Source organism: Mchenga conophoros, linkage group LG18, assembly GCF_057382185.1.
Source record: "Mchenga conophoros isolate Kocher_MC1m ecotype Shallow Benthic linkage group LG18, M_conophoros_male_GT1.1, whole genome shotgun sequence".
In the NCBI taxonomy this organism is placed as follows: domain Eukaryota; kingdom Metazoa; phylum Chordata; class Actinopteri; order Cichliformes; family Cichlidae; genus Mchenga; species Mchenga conophoros.
In genome coordinates this window covers 5,612,826-5,630,242 of record NC_140543.1, presented here as the reverse complement: position 1 = coordinate 5,630,242, position 17,417 = coordinate 5,612,826, and the positions used below count along the sequence as shown (strand labels likewise).

General features: G+C 41.2%; 3 protein-coding genes across 5 annotated transcripts; all 3 read right to left on the bottom strand.

The window, feature by feature from the left end:
* Positions 1-312: 312 nt before the first annotated feature.
* LOC146553054 (E3 ubiquitin/ISG15 ligase TRIM25-like) lies at positions 313-2,802 on the bottom strand. Of its 2 annotated transcripts, XM_085255442.1 has the most exons (2): positions 1,885-2,802; positions 1,003-1,183 (listed from the first exon to the last, which is right to left on the bottom strand). In XM_085255442.1, exons 1-2 carry the CDS (start codon positions 2,686-2,688, stop codon positions 1,127-1,129), a joined length of 861 nt encoding a protein of 286 aa, XP_085111568.1. In that variant the 5' UTR covers positions 2,689-2,802; the 3' UTR covers positions 1,003-1,126. The 2 variants fall into 2 exon arrangements, with proteins under 2 accessions (XP_085111567.1, XP_085111568.1); XM_085255441.1 differs by having other exon boundaries at positions 313-2,802.
* A 2,930-nt stretch (positions 2,803-5,732) lies between these two features.
* On the bottom strand, positions 5,733-7,728 carry LOC146553053 (tripartite motif-containing protein 16-like). The gene has a single exon (XM_085255431.1). The coding sequence runs from the start codon at positions 7,714-7,716 to the stop codon at positions 6,040-6,042; it is 1,677 nt and encodes a 558-aa protein (XP_085111557.1). The 5' UTR covers positions 7,717-7,728; the 3' UTR covers positions 5,733-6,039.
* Positions 7,729-14,464: 6,736 nt separating this feature from the next.
* On the bottom strand, positions 14,465-17,012 carry LOC146553052 (E3 ubiquitin/ISG15 ligase TRIM25-like). Of its 2 annotated transcripts, XM_085255438.1 has the most exons (2): positions 16,104-17,012; positions 14,465-15,402 (listed from the first exon to the last, which is right to left on the bottom strand). In XM_085255438.1, the coding sequence occupies exons 1-2, from the start codon at positions 16,905-16,907 to the stop codon at positions 15,346-15,348; spliced, it is 861 nt and encodes a 286-aa protein (XP_085111564.1). In that variant the 5' UTR covers positions 16,908-17,012; the 3' UTR covers positions 14,465-15,345. The 2 variants fall into 2 exon arrangements, with proteins under 2 accessions (XP_085111564.1, XP_085111563.1); XM_085255437.1 differs by having other exon boundaries at positions 14,476-17,012.
* Positions 17,013-17,417: the final 405 nt, after the last annotated feature.

The window sequence follows — 17,417 nt, the reverse complement described above, 5'->3', positions numbered from 1 at the left end:
TCCCTAAGAACCCCAAAGCGCTTTACATATCCAGTCATCCACCCATTCACACACACATTCACACACTGGTGATGGCAGCTACATTGTAGTCACAGCCACCCTGGGGCGCACTGACAGAGGCGAGGCTGCTGGACACTGGCGCCACTGGGCCCTCTGACCACCACCAGTAGGCAACGGGTGAAGTGTCTTGTCCAAGGTCACAACAATCAAGACTGTCGGAGCCGGAAGAAGAAGCACCTGGGCTTGTTATTAGCAAGCAGAGATGAGGCAGGTCAATTTCACAAATCAAAATTTATTAGGAAAAAACCCACTAAAAGCATAGAGCTGCAAAACCAGAGAACTTCCTAGGCTGACAATGCAAAACCTTACAACACCTTATTAACAAACATTAATTAAAAAGACAAGGCTCGCTGCCACAGTGCTAACCTAGTTAAAATGGCAGCTCAGTAAAATAATTAAACAAAGTGGTGGAGTTTTTCACAAAGTAAACATTAAAGATAGTGTTTGATTACTGTTAAAACTTCAATTAATTTAACTACAATAACACTACAGATCTGTATCACTTCATTTTGTTTGTTTATTAAAAAGAAAGAGAAATATTTAGTCAAAAAGACAGATGTAAATATAATCATATATATGTTTAAAAATGTACAAACTAATGATTAAAAAAATGTGTTATGAAGGAATCTGCTGATTTCTATGTTAAGGTTTATTAAGTGGAAGAGGAAAAAACAAAATAGAAGCAAAACAATACAAATACAGGGAGCACAAAAAAAGTTTACATTTTCATGTGGAGAAATATTTTTATGGATAAAAATATTAATGAGCAGTGGTAGGCTCTATGGCTAAACGGGAAAGATCTCCACCAAAAAAACCAAGATGCCGAGGTACCACCCATAATGTCTGACTGACAGCTGATCTTTGTGCAGCGCAGAAATGCCACAATATTGCTGCAGAGAAAATAAAATGGAAACTAAAATGCAGATTTCAACCTACAATATGAAAGACTTCAGTCTATTTCAGTTTAATGAACTCAGCAGTGTCTCCAAAATTGTGGTAAAACCAGAGTCCAGCATAGAGCAGCTGAGTGAATGTGGTCTGGACTCTGTGGAGGAGAGTCATGGTTTCAGAGACGCTGTAGAAGGACAAAATACCTGCTCTGTGATCCAGGTACACTCCTACTCTGGAGGAACGAGGACCTGAGACAGGAGTTTGGATGTTGTTGTACCAAAATGTGTAACTGTTTTTGGAACAATCTAATGCCCAAGACTTGTCATTACGTCCAAAGGCACATTCATTCCTCCACCATGCTCTGCTGATATTCTTGTATGCGACTGCTATAATAACTCTCCCTTTCCTCTCCACCTCCCAGTAACAACGTCCAGTCAGACTCTCTTTACTCAGGACCTGAGACATTCCAGTGAATTTGTCTTGATGATCAAAATAAGACTGTTGATGCTTCACATATGTTACTTTTCTGTTCCCCTCTGATAATAACAGCTGTGTGTGTGCTGTGTTTGGATCCAGTGTGATTTCACATGAATATTTTAAGAATTCAGCTCTGGTCTTTGGCTCTGGTCGTGACAGTAAAACATCCACTTCAGTGACTGTCAGTGAGATGTTTGTCCATTCCTCTCTCAGAATGTCCTGTAGTTTATCTCTGACCTCTGACACAGCTGCTGTCACATCCTCAAAGTAGCTCAGAGGACGGATATTGATGCTGGATGAGTCTGTAGACTCACTGAGTGCTGACAGTGAGGGGTAGTTGTGTAGAAACTGGATGTGATCCGCTGTGTGTGAGAGCTGCTTCAGCTCAGCATCTTTCCTCTTCAGCTCAGTGATCTCCTGCTCCAGCTTCTCCTGAAGCTCTTTGACTCGACTCACTTCAGTTTCCTGCTGGGATCTGATCTGCTGCTTCACATCAGAGCTTCTTTTCTGGATGAGATGGATCAGCTCAGTGAAGATCTTCTCACTGTGCTCCACTGTTTGATCAGCAGACTGATTGATGGCCTCCACCTCCTGTTGAAGCAGCTTCACATCTTTCTCTCTGTCCTGGATTCTCTGCTGGATGTTTTGTCGACTCACCTCCAGCTCTCTCTGCCTCTCAGTCCTTTCTGCTGCAGCTGAGACTGTGTCGTGGCCTTTATGTTCATCCACAGAGCAGAGATAACAGATACTCTGCTGATCAGTACGGCAGAACATCTTCATCACCTCATCATGACGAGAGCAGATGTTGTCCTGGAGCTTCTTGGAGGGCTCCACCAGCTTGTGTTTCTTTAATGGAGCCACATCATAATGAGGCTGAAGGTGTTTCTCACAGTAAGAGACCAAACAGACCAAACATGTTTTTAAAGCCTTTAGCTTTATGCCAGTGCAGAAATCACAGGCCACATCTTCAGGTCCAGCATAGCAGTGATCAGCAGGAGCAGCTTGGAGTCCAGTCTTCTTCAGCTCCTCCACTAAATCTGCTAACATGGTGTTTTTCATAACAATAGGTTTCGGTGTGAAAGTCTGTCTGCACTGAGGGCAGCTGTAGGTTTTCTTCTCCTCCTCTCCATCCCAAAAGCCATTAATACACTTCATACAATAGCTGTGTCCACAGGGAATAGTCACCGGATCGTTCAGAAGATCCAAACAGATCGAACAAGAGAAAGTTTCTTGGTCCAGCTGAACTCCTTTCTGCGCCATTTCCCCCTCTTAGTGTCAGTGACTGTGTGAGTTTCACTTCCTTATAAATGAAACTAGTCTGAGTTCTTATCTAAACAACAGGAGTTTTTAAAGTGAATCATTCCTGTCAGCTCTTCTGCGTCACCACATGTTGTTTACAGCCATGTTCAAAGTGCAGACCTGAAGGGGAGGGAAGAATGAAATATATGGACAGACAGTAGGTGCTGAGTCAGAGCAGGAAGAGGAGGAAGGGTGATCCGGCTATGATTAAGTCCAAAAAGAGGAAAAATGTTTGATTAGTAGTTGTTACAACGGAGCTTGATTTGTATTTTAAACTGTTGTAGACGGCGTGTTTTAAAACCTCTTTTAAAATAATCTGTGCATGTGCTAAATTTTATCTCATTCATTTCAGTAATTCACCTATTCTTTATAAAGAGAGAACACAGTGAATAACTTGTCAAAACTGAGCTGAGAGCAAATCTAGACCATACAGTTTTTACATTTTTATTTACAAAACAGAAAATTCCAAATGCTCATAAAAGAAAACTGAGCAATAATAACAGAGATTTATAACGTCTCTTCCTTCATCCCAGTGCAGACATAATCATCTTTTCCCACTATTTGTTGTTCAAGTTGCTTGTGACAGCGCATTCAAAGGAACTTTGCTTCAGTGACCATGCCCTTAGCACACAGTGGATATTCGTAAGGGAGTGGTTGAAGAACATTGCAGCTGTTTTATACTGTGTTGGTAAAATTATTTAGCACTAATTTAATAGCAGCAGCTATTGTGACAATTACACCCAGCTGTATTAGGAATTAAGTTAAAGAACTGTTCTGCTTTTTAGTTTAAGTCTTGCTAGTTTTGCCGTATTTGTGCCTTACTATTAGCAAATTTGCGAGCCATAAGCTATAAAGCAAACGTATTGTGTACACTGACCCCTTGTGGACATTGTGAAACATCGTTTCTGTAATTTCTGACAGTTTACTTCTTATAACATTTCTGACTCTCAAGCTGAGACTAATCTTATTCACTAACATGATCTTAGAAAAGGAATGTGTCTCTAAATGTCTCTTATAGGGATATGTGTTCAACTGTATTTAAAAAAATTAATTCAATGACATAATTGTTAACCATACTTTTGTAGTAAACCCATATTGTATTCATAATAGAACAAAGAAAACATATCAAATGTTTAAACATACATTTGCTATTGAATTTAAAGGTAAAATTAGTAACCAGGCAGCAAAAGGCAGGAAAAGTGAGTGGTACTTAAAAGAAACAGCTGGATGAACATCTTACAAATAAATTGGTTTAACTGTCTTAAGTGTTTATGGTTTAACTGTCTAAACTCAAGACTTTTAGTTTTAGTCATTTAAACTTGTTGTGCTTGGACCTTAAAATTTTCCTGTACCCCTGAAAATAAAGTTTAAGCTCTAATTAGAATGTTACATTAGTAATATTTGTTTATTTATTTTATTAAGACCATGATAGTTTCACATACCTTTGATTTGTATATTTATTTCGGGTTTCCAGATGGTATCCAGCAGTCTGAGCCTCTCCTGCCCGGTTCAGACAATGATGTGGTCAACCCCCTGACTGTTGCAGAGTTCCTCCTGTTCCTCTTTAATCTGAGGAGGCTCTGGGTCCTCCGGCATCAGACTGGAGCTCCTCTCTTGGTTACAGATCTGCTGGTCTGCGAGAACCTCCGATCGGGCGATCGTGGCTCAAGAGTTGGGAGGTCGCCTTTAATCGGAAGGTTGCCGGTTCGAGCCCCGGCTTGGACAGTCTCGGTCGTTGTGACCTTGGGCAAGACACTTCACCTGTTACCTACTGGTGGTGGTCAGAGGGCCCGGTGGTGCCAGTGTCCGGCAGCCTCGCCTCTGTCAGTGCGCCCCAGGGTGGCTGTGGCTACAATGTAGCTGCCATCACCAGTGTGTGAATGGGTGGATGACTGGTTGTGTAAAGCGCTTTGGGGTCCTTAGGGACTAGTAAAGCGCTATATAAATGCAGGCCATTTACCGTCCTTGCTCCTCTTTTTTTTTTTTTTTTTTTTTTTTTTTTTTGAGAAGTCTTGACAAACAAAGAGACACAAGTGATAATGGGAAAATTTTAAAGTGAACAAATGTGACAAATGCTTCAAGAGCACCGTGTAAGTGACTCGAGTTCTGATACTTTTTAGACAAGTTAAAAGTAGAAAACATTCAGGTAGCTGCTGCCAGCTTCACAGTTGTGTAACATACAGCTGGTGGGGTTAGGTAAATTGTTGACTCTACATATGCCCATAAGCATGGATCTAAATTAGAAGGATGAGGGAACCAGAACAGGAAATTGACCTGATTATATAATCATAATAATATTCACAGTACTAATTGTTATTATTACTGTTGTTGTTGTTGTTATTTAACTCCACTGTTGAAACAGTGGACAGCTTTCACTACCTTAAATCCAGGGACTCAAAGACGCTCAACAACTGCTGTTTTAAAAAAGCTGCTAGACCTCAAATCCTCAAAGGCCAACAAGTAAAAGAAAAGTTCACAGACTGAGGAATCTTCCTTTGTGAAAAACATGAACTCTGAACTTTGAGGTGTTTCAGGATGATAACTACTTCAGTTATTCTCTCAGATTAGTTTGACATTTTCTCAGTTAGATTTGAGTGAGATCCTGGAATGAAGACAGATAAAAATAGTTTGTTCAACAAAGTTATAGTAATAGTCTTCGGTTTGTTCATATGTTTCATCACGACAAGAAAGATATGAACAAAATCAGGTTTTAGATCCCCCCGAAAACTTTGGTCTTCCAAACAGGAAAATAGAAATGTAATTTATATTAAGAAGGAAACAAAGTTTTCAGTATTTTATATATTATATAAATAAATATAAATATTTAGTGTTTTTAGTATCTAATAAAAAATACCAGTTTTTTTCAGATATTAAACAAAAATAACTTTTAAATGTAGTCATAGAAATGACTACATTTAAAAATTAAAAATTAAAAAAATACATTTAAAAATGTACAAACTGGTGAGAAAAAACAATTGTTATAAAGGAAACTCAGCCTATTTCTCTGTTAAGGTTTATTAAGTGGAAGAGGAAAAAACATACAAATCCATCAATACAAATACAGAGAGCACAAAAAAGTTTACATTTTCATATGGAGAAATATTTTTATACATGAAAATAATCATAGGCTACAAGGCTAAAGAGTAACAGGAAAGAGCTCCACTGAAACAAACAAGATGCTCAGGTACCACCCATAATATCCAACCGGTAGCTGACCATTGTTCAGGCGCAGAAATGCCACAATATTGCTGCAGAGAAAATAAAATGGAAACTAAAATGCAGATTTCAACCTACAATATGAAAGACTTCAGTCTATTTCAGTTTAATGAACCCAGCAGTGTCTCCAAAATTGTGGTAAAACCAGAGTCCAGCATAGAGCGGCTGAGTGAATGTGGTCTGGACTCTGTGGAGGAGAGTCATGGTTTTAGTGACACTGTAGAAGCACAAAATACCTGCTCTGTGATCCAGGTACACTCCTACTCTGGAGGACCCAACATTTGAAATAGGAGTTTGAATGTTGTTATGCCAAAATGTGTAACTGTTTTTGGAACAATCTAATGCCCAAGACTTGTCATTACGTCCAAAGGCACATTCATTCCTCCACCATGCTCTGCTGATATTCTTGTATGCGACTGCTATAATAACTCTCCCTTTCCTCTCCACCTCCCAGTAACAACGTCCAGTCAGACTCTCTTTACTCAGGACCTGCAACCATCCAGTGAATTTGTCTTGATGATCAGAATAAGACTGTTGATGCTTCATAAATGTTGCTTTTCTGTTCCCCTCTGATAATAACAGCTGTTTGTGTGCAGTGTTTGGATCCAGTGTGATTTCACATGAATATTTTAAGAATCCAGCTCTGGTCTTTGGCTCTGGTGGATCTGACACTAAAGCATCCACTTCAGTGACTGTCAGTGAGATGTTTGTCCGTTCCTCTCTCAGAATGTCCTGTAGTTTATCTCTGACCTCTGACACAGCTGCTGTCACATCCTCAAAGTAGCTCAGAGGACGGATATTGATGCTGGATGAGTCTGTAGACTCACTGAGTGCTGACAGTGAGGGGTAGTTGTGTAGAAACTGGATGTGATCCTCTGTGTGTGAGAGCTGCTTCAGCTCAGCATCTTTCCTCTTCAGCTCAGTGATCTCCTGCTCCAGCTTCTCCTGAAGCTCTTTGACTCGACTCACTTCAGTTTCCTGCTGGGATCTGATCTGCTGCTTCACATCAGAGCTTCTTTTCTGGATGAGATGGATCAGCTCAGTGAAGATCTTCTCACTGTGCTCCACTGTTTGATCAGCAGACTGATTGATGGCCTCCACCTCCTGTTGAAGCAGCTTCACATCTTTCTCTCTGTCCTGGATTCTCTGCTGGATGTTTTGTCGACTCACCTCCAGCTCTCTCTGCCTCTCAGTCCTTTCTGCTGCAGCTGAGACTGTGTCGTGGCCTTTATGTTCATCCACAGAGCAGAGATAACAGATACTCTGCTGATCAGTACGGCAGAACATCTTCATCACCTCATCATGACGAGAGCAGATGTTCTCCTGGAGCTTCTTGGAGGGCTCCACCAGCTTGTGTTTCTTTAGTGGAGCCACATCATAATGAGGCTGAAGGTGTTCCTTACAGTAAGAAGCCAGACAGACTAAACATGATTTCACAGCTTTTAACTTCATCTCAATGCAGAAATCACAGGCCACATCTTCAGGTCCAGCATAGCAGTGATCAGCAGGAGCAGCTTGGAGTCCAGTCTTCTTCAGCTGCTCCACTAAAACTGCTAACATGGTGTTTTTCACCAGGACAGGTCTCGGTGTGAAAGTCTGTCTGCACTGAGGGCAGCTGTAGATTTTCTTCTCGTCCTCTCCATCCCAAAAGCCATTAATACAGTTCATGCAGTAGCTGTGTCCACAGGGAATAGTCACCGGATTCTTCAGCAGATCCAAACAGATCGAACAAGAGAAAGTTTCTTGGTCCAGCTGAACTCCTTTCTGCGCCATTTCTCCTCTCAGTGTCAGTGACTGTGTGAGTTTCACTTCCTTATAACTGAAACTAATGCAGTAAATGGGGCCTGTCAGCTATTCCACGTCACTACATGCTGGTTACACCCATCTTCAAAGTTTAGATCTGAAGGGGAGGGAACACAGAAACATGTGGACAGAGAGGAGGTGCTGAGTCAGAGAGTGGGAGGAAGTGGGAGGTTTATCAGACTGTGTGTCATTAACACTTTTTATAACTGAGCATTTTTCACATTTTAAAAATACTATTCAAACTTTTTAAAAATTATCTTCTACATCTGCTAAATTAATCATTTTATTCATTTCAATAACCACTGACACTCTAACTACGTGTCTCTGGACTCTGAGGAAGCCAGAGTGCCCAGAGATAAGGACAACATGCAAATCACATCGAAAGGCTTGTACAGATCCTGCACAGGACATAGTATGAGACCAGTATCACCTTCAGTGTCATACACACTGAATTGTAATTGTTAGGGTGCCTGGGTCGTTGACCCAGAGGTTTAAGTTTTCATTATTATTGTACTTTGATTTTTGCCTTTATTTATCATTTCTAGTCTTTTGGTTTCTTTGTCTGAGTTGTACCTGCTGGTTTCTGTTCTGTGTTGCCTCCCCTGTCTGCTGTATCCCCGTGTCAAGTCTGCGTCTCTGTGTTATGTTTCCAGTTTTACTTTGAAAGTCCGTGTCTCATGTTAATGTGTCTGGTTTTGCTTCCTTTGTCTTTTTAGGCCTGAGTTTCTGTCCAGCCACCTGTTGCTGCTGGAGGGTCCGAGAGGCCCGTCCAGCAACCTGCCTCCGCTGGAGGGTCCGAGAGGCCCGTCCAGTCTTCGTTGCCTGCAGTGCCACCACCTGCTTCTCCATCTGCGGCTTCCACGCTGTCGTCGCCTGGTCCTGCCTCGCCTGGTCATGAATAAACTCTATGTAGAGGGGAAATGTACATACCAAGTCTACATTTGCACAAAAGTCTACAGGAGAAGCAGCAAAAGTGCAGACATTCTGAGCAGATACTCTGTACAGATGCTAGTGTTAGAAATTCTCAAGTAAAAGTAGAAATACTGATTCAACTTCTTTACTCAAGTAAAGGTGAAAAAGTCAGCAAGAACAAAGCAAAAGTAAAAATCAAGTTTTTTGCTGGATGTCAAACATATGAAATACTCTTGAGCAAATTTATTTAGCAAAATCCACAATGGTATAACCATGCAAAATAAAAGATGCCCAAGTGTGCACCCTCATGCTTGTCTTTGAACTGTATGTGAAGCGTACATCTACAGCTGAAAAGAGACTGTTTCCATAATTTGTGAATTTACTGATTTGTTGTTAATGTGACACTTTTTTTCATGAACTGCAGATGATGAAATTCTCTTTATTTGAGAAAATATATCCTTATACTAGTAACAACTTCTTTACTATGTGAATAAACTATTTGAACAACTAAATCAGAATCAGAATATTTTATTGATTCTGATTCTGATTCAGTTAATGGGTTCAGAGTGAAATCCAATACACACAGTTTAGTTTAGAATCACAAATTAATCTAACCCCACTAACTACATGTCTCTGGACTGTGAGGAAGCCAGAGTGCCCAGAGATAAACACAAGGACAACATGCAAATCACACAGAAAGGCCTTGCACAGTTGCACAGTGCTGGAGGCCTTAAAGCCTTTCAATAGATATAAGAAGATGGTTAAGGCAAGAGATTACTATTTTGTCTTTTACATTGGTGCAAATGGAGGAATAAATGCCCAAAAAAGAAAGAAGGTTTTTAAAATTGACCACGTAAAACAGTTCAAGTACCTCTGTGTTTACGGAGAGAAGGGGATATATGTGGCGGACAGATAGTCGCTTCACCAATGACCTGGGCCCTGTTTCAGGAAGCCGGTTTAGAAAACTCAGAGTGAAAAACGATACGCAGGGTTGAGTAACCCCGAACTGTCCAACTCGGAATATTCGGTTTCAGAAAGGCTGATAACAATTAGTTCAATCAACGCGGAGTTGCTTTAACCCCAAGTGAAGCGCGCGGACGAGGATACATAAAGCCCTGATAAGCGGAGCACAGATTAAGCGAGTCACCATGGAGACGGAGGGAAAGAAGGCGCGGTCAATGTATTTCACAGCGCTTGAGGCCGAAATTCTGATGGCAGCATATGCCGATAACATGCAAATTTCTCAGAAAAAAAGTAACACAGCCTCAGCTGCAAAACAAAGGGAGCATGCATGGCAAAACATAGCCGACAGAGTCAATGCGTGAGTGTTAATATAAACATTGATCTAGGGATTTCCACCCATTTAACACGTTATTTTATCATATGTTATTTTATTTGTTATTTTATACATTTTATTTTGTGACGTGATGTGAGCGCAGGTGCAACCCAACAGGCCCCAAACGTTCCTGGCAGCAAGTAAAAGTGAAATATAAAAATATAGTCCAAACAGGTAAGGTGTAATTGTATTATGAGCCATAGTGCTTGGTCTGTTTGTCCCATGTAAATCAATTGCAGTTAGAGGCTACATTAATTTTCTTTCTGTAAGCACTTATTGAAATTATCTGAGCACATTACAAGTACATATTTGCTTACTCTGTATGCTCAAATGTGGCCCGTTATAGCCAACAGAAAAAAAGCGGAGGCCCGAAAAACAGGTGGGGGTCCTCCACCACCACCACTCACAGAGGCTGAGCAGTTGGCCCTCAGCCAAAACAGTGGGCGCCCTGTGGCTGAAGGCATCTCTGCGGGGACATCCTCTGAGTCAGTAACCCCGCAAGACACAAGTGCCTACATAGGGGGTAAATTCAAAATAATACATGATGTGCATACATCCTTTCTTCACAGTCACCTTTGCAGTGCTACTCATTCATTTGATAAACTCTTTACCATAATGAATTATTTTGTAGTGAAGTTATTTTCCGACTGATTTTGCCTTCCCTCAGTCTTGGTTGTCTTTGAGAGCATAATGACAATGAAGTGTAAGGTGATTGGTATATGTTTGTTAATTGCCATTTGGTCCCTTGTAAGTTATAAGTGACCTGTATAAACCTCATATTCTATCAGTTGATGGTGGTGGTGTACTGCATCTGGTGCAGCCTCCTGTTGAGCCAGACCAACATGCAGTTGTGAGTACTCTTAATACTCCACAGATTATATGAGTTTACAGTAGAACAGCAATGTTGTTAATTTCTTTACTACAGGAAAATAATGAAGAAACATTGACAGCTGTTACAGAGGAGGAAGCAACAGAGACACTTTATGAGGTTTACATCTTTTAATACTTTGTGTACAGGAAACACAGGCGACCAATAAAGCCAGTTGAACAAAAAATCTGTTTATTCTTCTTTCAACATGTTGAGATGATGGGTCAAAAGAAATGATTGTGACATATGGTGTCTCTGACTGCTCTTCCATCTTGTATGTCCGTGGGAGGGTCAGGATGTTCATGGTTTGGATCACTGCTGATGTTTGGTTCAGAAGGACAGTGTTCTCCTCTAATTGTGGCAATGTTGTGAAGAATCACACATGCCACAATAATGTCACATGCCCTTTCTGGGGTGACCCTGAGTCTTTGCAGGCACTGGAACCGGGCCTTAAGCATTCCGATAGTCATTTCAATTCTGGCTCTTGTCCTGCAATTAGCCAGATTATATCGCTGCTGTGGGCCCGGTTCAGGGTCAGGGTAAGGGGTAAGCAAATAGGGTAAACATGGATACCCCCTATCACCAAGCAAGCAGCCAGTGAACTCTCCTAAGACAGAAGGGTACACTTCAGTTCAAATGTCCCTGTAGCAATTGGTCTTTATATATTTTAAAGTATTCTCAACTCACCATGTCCAAATTTTGTGCTCAGTGTACATTCACGGAATATTCGTGAGTCATGAACAGAGCCTGGCCACTTGGCTTCCACATTTGTGATAATGTTGGCAGCATCACATATGATCTTCACAGTGCAGAGAACACAAATTAGCATCCATTACTATGATGAAATAATTTGTTAGTTTGAAATGCTACAGGGAACTATGTACCTGCACATTAATGCTGTGGAAAGACTTCCTGTTCACATAGTCTCCTTCATTTACTGAAGGAGCAATGATTGGAATGTGAGTGCCATCTATACAGCCAATCACGCCTGGGAACCCTGAAAATAAATGTAAAATTTAAGTAGTAGTCCAAGTAGCACCACATCATAAATTAAGTTTTGGTCATCCTGATACCTGCAATTTTGTGGCATCCCTCTTTGATAAATCTTGTGGGTCTATGACCGGGGAACACCACAGACGAGTGCAGGAGACGTTTCAGTGCAACTGTAACATTCCTGACTGCCCGACAGACGGTAGCCTTGGAAACGTGCTCAGCGTCACCAATATTATACAGAAAGCTCCCGTTTGCAAAAAAACGAAGTGCAATACAAATAATATGTACAGAACTGAGAGGATGTCCGCGATGTGTCACATGAGCAATATTAGGCCTGAGGATGTTATTCAAATGAATTATAGATTGTGCTGAAAAACGGTAACGTTCACACAGAAAATCATCAGGAAATGATCAAATGTCCAAACGCGCTCTGATCACTCTCTCCCGGCGGAGAGCTCTGCGGAGAATTTGGGCTTCACGATCTACTGGCTCTTCAAGGAAGGGGCACGCCATGTCCGACACTTCCTACTGTCAGGTTTCCGACAAAGGGGCGGAGACAGTCAGGGTTAGTTGTAGTAAACCTGCTAGGGGGCAGGTTAGCTTCACGGAGTGTGTCGTCATAGTGACTCACTGAGGCTTCATCTGAACTCGCTTTGTGAAACCGAAAACCCAGAGTTTTCGTTAACTCAGGGTATACTTACTCAGTTTTTCCACTAAACCGGCTTCCTGAAACAGGGCCCTGGGCTACTTTGAGCTGGTTAACATCAACGACAAATGTAAGACTAAGTGCACAGACACAATTGATAATCTGGACAATAAGAAAATCCAGATATGTTTTCCACAGGGAGCAATACAGAAATAAAAGATGTAAAACAAGTAGCTATCCTGGGCAACAGAAACAGCAGAATCCTCCACATGCATCAAATATTGCAGAGCGCAGGGGTGGAATGATATCAGTCACAGATGCAGCGCTGCAGAACGGAATCAATCTAAAAACAGCAATCAAAGAAACAGGCAGCAACATTGGCCTGAGGAGGTTTATGACCTACTTTGTCAGCATAAAGAGTAGATTCCTCCAAAACTCTTTCCAGGAAGCACTGAAATGCAGGAATGAGAACTTTGGAAAGATCCGACAGTCTTTGTTGTTATCTGTTTGTGCTGCTTTTTAAAGGAACAATTGGATTGTTTATAATTTGCAAGAGTACATGTATTTGTTTGGTTGATTTAGCAGAAGCACTGTGGAAAATTTTACAAGGACGTGCGCTTACATCCATGTAACAGTACAAGAGAGGCACGGCTCAGCAGGTTCTGAGGTACCTGTTTACAAAATGTTGTATCCTATCTAAAGATTCTTTACAATTTTACATTGAGAAACATTATTCTTGAAATATTTGACCTGTATGAAGTATCATGTCTTAAATGTATTTCACATCATTCATTTTTGAACCATAAGACTAACAAGCTGAAATGTAACAGGAGGGAACTTAAATACTGACTTAGCTAAACCCTATGACACACGAGGGGGAAGCAAAATAGCTGCCCTATAACTACCTAACACAAAACAATTAAGCAAACTCAAACACCCCCTGGCAATGAAGCATGTTGTTCAGTCCAATGAGGCTGTCAGCAGTACTTCCGATCCCCCAGCCTTTTGCCAACTAGGAAGGAGAAGCCAAACCTGCAGGTATCTCAAACAAAAAGACTTATTAATAAAACATAAAACATAAATTTGACCATGCAGTGTTGATATGGGTGCACTCCATATAAACATTGTAAGGTGTGATGGAAAAGGTAAACTAATTTAATAAAGAAACAATATAATAGACAATAAATAAAATATATTTAAAGTAGGGACTGCAAAGTAAACTAAAGTGAAGCAAACTAGTGGTGAGGTGTGGAGCTTACCATGTGTGGCTTGCCATCACAAACACAAAGCCAACAACAAAATGCAAAGATGAAAACCACCGCAAGAATTTTTTAAAGCAATCAAACCACTGTGAATTCTACTTTAGAAACAAGAACAGATAGAAACGAAGGCTGCAACCTGACTGGTTACACGTTTGTTACCTGTTGAAGTTCAGAGTTTGGCTGCTGTGCTGGGGTCAGCATTGCTCAGCTTTAACGTCACTCTTGGTTCTTGGCTAGCTTAGTGTTAAAATGCCATCTGTGCAGGTTGTCTGTGCGAAGTTGTGTTAGCAGGATCATGCAGCTGTTTCTGTCCTGGACACAGTTTACACTTTACCATCTCACGCTTATCCTTTTGTTTAAAATAAAAAAAAAAGTAATGTCCATGTCCAAGCTGTAGACTGTGCCACTATTTTCCTCCTGCAGCACACAAAATGAGATCAATTCCACAAATTTACCCACTTGAAACCAGTTCTCTACAAGAACTTGATTCTTTTATATAGTTCAATTCATTTTTATAGATTTGGCGCCAAATCACAACAACAGTTACGTCAAGGCACTTTATGTTGTAATGTTTTCTTGTTGTCATGTCTGTCGTTGTCCACCAGGTGTCTCCTTTGGATCATTTTTTCTGTGTAACTGTTGTTTTACACCAGTGATCAGAGTTTTGTTTGTTGGTTTTTTTGTGGTTTGTTTCTTTGTTTGGATTTGTTTTTATCCACATTTGTACATATGTCCGTATATTTTCACCAATAGCTATGACAGGAGATGGGACAACCCTGGAAAAGTAGTGCCAAAACAACCATCTATGCCGAAATGTCTTCAAGACAAAGGAGGTGTTTTTGTTAAATGAAGGGGGGGCAAATCATTCATCTCCCAGAGATTCACAAATCTCACACCGGCAGGCTAAGAGAGCAGTCCATATCTGACTGAAGAGAAGAAAAATCTAGCACGGAGAGGCTGTGAGTCACAACCAGTAATGCTGATGCTGCACTGAGAGACCATGGGAAAAACTGATAAGTTTGCAGTTTATAAATATGAAATAAAACACTTCAGTGCTTTAAAATGTTTAATAACTTTTTCCATGATGACCTAAATTAAAAAACTTCTCTATATACTGATTAAAGACGTTGCTTTAAAAATCAACAAGGATGAGATTGACTGAAAAGTTAGTCTTCCAGTTATACATTTCTTTCCAAGTGTATAAAGTGATGATCACTACTCATTTAGAGATCAGCTCTTTTTATGCAGTGAAATGTTTTTGTAGATGAAAATGATCATGAGCAGTCATAGCCTCCATGGCTAAACAGACTTAGGAACAGCTCGTTATAAAACACTCAATAACATCATTCAACATCTAGAAGATGTTGGGGTAATGATTGATTTACAGCTGATCTCTGTGCACAGCCAAAATGTCACAACAATGATGAAACTAAAATACAGATTTAAACCCACAATATGAAAGACTTTAGTCTATTTCAGTGTGACGAACTCAGCAATATCTCCATAATTATAGTAAAGACTCAGTCCAGCATAGAGCGGCTGAGTGAATGTGGTCTGGACTCTGTGGAGGAGAGTCATGGTTTCAGAGACGCTGTAGAAGGACAAAATACCTGCTCTGTGATCCAGGTACACTCCTACTCTGGAGGAACGAGGACCTGAGACAGGAGTTTGGATGTTGTTGTACCAAAATATATAACTGTTGTTGCTGCAACACTCTAATGCCCAGGATTGGTCATCGTGCCCAAACCAACATTCATCCTGTGCTGTCCTGATACTTTTAGATGCTACTGCTACAATAACTCCTCTTCCTCTCCTCAACACTTCCCAGTAACAACGTTCAGTTAGACTCTCTCTACTAACGACCTGTTTATAAGAAGTGAATCTGTATGGATGATCAAAATAAAACTCATGATAAAACAATAATGTGACTCTTCTGTTGTCCTCTGATAATAACAGCTGTGTGTGTACTGTGTTTGGGTCCAGTGTAATTTCCTTTGAATATTTTAAGAATCCAGCTCTGGTCTTTGGCTCTGGTTGTGACAGTGAAACATCCACTTCAGTGACTGTCAGTGAGATGTTTGTCCGTTCCTCTCTCAGAATGTCCTGTAGTTTATCTCTGACCTCTGACACAGCTGCTGTCACATCCTCAAAGTAGCTCAGAGGACGGATATTGATGCTGGATGAGTCTGTAGACTCACTGAGTGCTGACAGTGAGGGGTAGTTGTGTAGAAACTGGATGTGATCCTCTGTGTGTGAGAGCTGCTTCAGCTCAGCATCTTTCCTCTTCAGCTCAGTGATCTCCTGCTCCAGCTTCTCCTGAAGCTCTTTGACTCGACTCACTTCAGTTTCCTGCTGGGATCTGATCTGCTGCTTCACATCAGAGCTTCTTTTCTGGATGAGATGGATCAGCTCAGTGAAGATCTTCTCACTGTGCTCCACTGTTTGATCAGCAGACTGATTGATGGCCTCCACCTCCTGTTGAAGCAGCTTCACATCTTTCTCTCTGTCCTGGATTCTCTGCTGGATGTTTTGTCGACTCACCTCCAGCTCTCTCTGCCTCTCAGTCCTTTCTGCTGCAGCTGAGACTGTGTCGTGGCCTTTATGTTCATCCACAGGGCAGAGATAACAGATACTCTGCTGATCAGTACGGCAGAACATCTTCTTCACCTCATCATGACGAGAGCAGATGTTCTCCTGGAGCTTCTTGGAGGGCTCCACTAGCTTGTGTTTCTTTAATGGAGCCACATCATAATGAGGCTGAAGGTGTTTCTCACAGTAAGAAACCAAACACACTAGACAGGATTTCACAGCTTTTAGCTTCATGCCAGTGCAGAAATCACAGGCCACATCTTCAGGTCCAGCATAGCAGTGATCAGCAGGAGCAGCTTGGAGTCCAGTCTTCTTCAGCTGCTCCACTAAAACTGCTAACATGGTGTTTTTCACCAGGACAGGCCTCGCTGTGAAAGTCTGTCTGCACTGAGGGCAGCTGTAGATTTTCTTCTTTTCCTCTCCATCCCAAAAGCCATTAATACAGTTCATGCAGTAGCTGTGTCCACAGGGAATAGTCACCGGATCCTTCAGTAGATCCAAACAGATCGAACAAGAGAAAGTTTCTCGGTCCAGCTGAACACTTTTCTGCGCCATTTCTCCTCTCAGTGTCAGCGACTGTGTGAGTTTCACTTCCTTAAAAATGAAACTAGTCAGAACTCTGATCTAAACAACATGTGTTGCTGCTGTGAATGTGGCCTGTGAGCTCTTACAGATTGTCACATGTTGCTTACACCCATCTACAAGTGGAGATAAGAAGGGGAGGGAACAAGTGAACATGCAGACAGACAAGAGGAGCTGAGTCAGAGACCGGGGGGGAGGGGCCTTATGGGGCAGTGACTCATTACAGGAAGCCAAGAGATGTGTGTTTAACACTTCTGCAGCTATGGCAGACAATTAAATACTCCGATGGCAGAATTTACAGTCTGATATGCTCTGATAACTTTAATTTAGTGCTGCTGAGCTTTGTGTGTTGTAAACTATTATCTATTGTTTGTGATAGCTTGTTGTTTCTTATAACATGTATGACTGTCAAGCTGACATTAGTTGTCTTTTATTGGCATATACTTTGTTGTGCAGTCAGAAACCCTGACCAGGAGTCTTTGA

Excerpts from the sequence above, each read along its gene's own strand:
- LOC146553054 (XM_085255441.1), bottom strand. The coding sequence starts at position 2,688 with ATGGCGCAGAAAGGAGTTCAGCTGGACCAAGAAACTTTCTCTTGTTCG.
- LOC146553053 (XM_085255431.1), bottom strand. The coding sequence starts at position 7,716 with ATGGCGCAGAAAGGAGTTCAGCTGGACCAAGAAACTTTCTCTTGTTCG.
- LOC146553052 (XM_085255437.1), bottom strand. The coding sequence starts at position 16,907 with ATGGCGCAGAAAAGTGTTCAGCTGGACCGAGAAACTTTCTCTTGTTCG.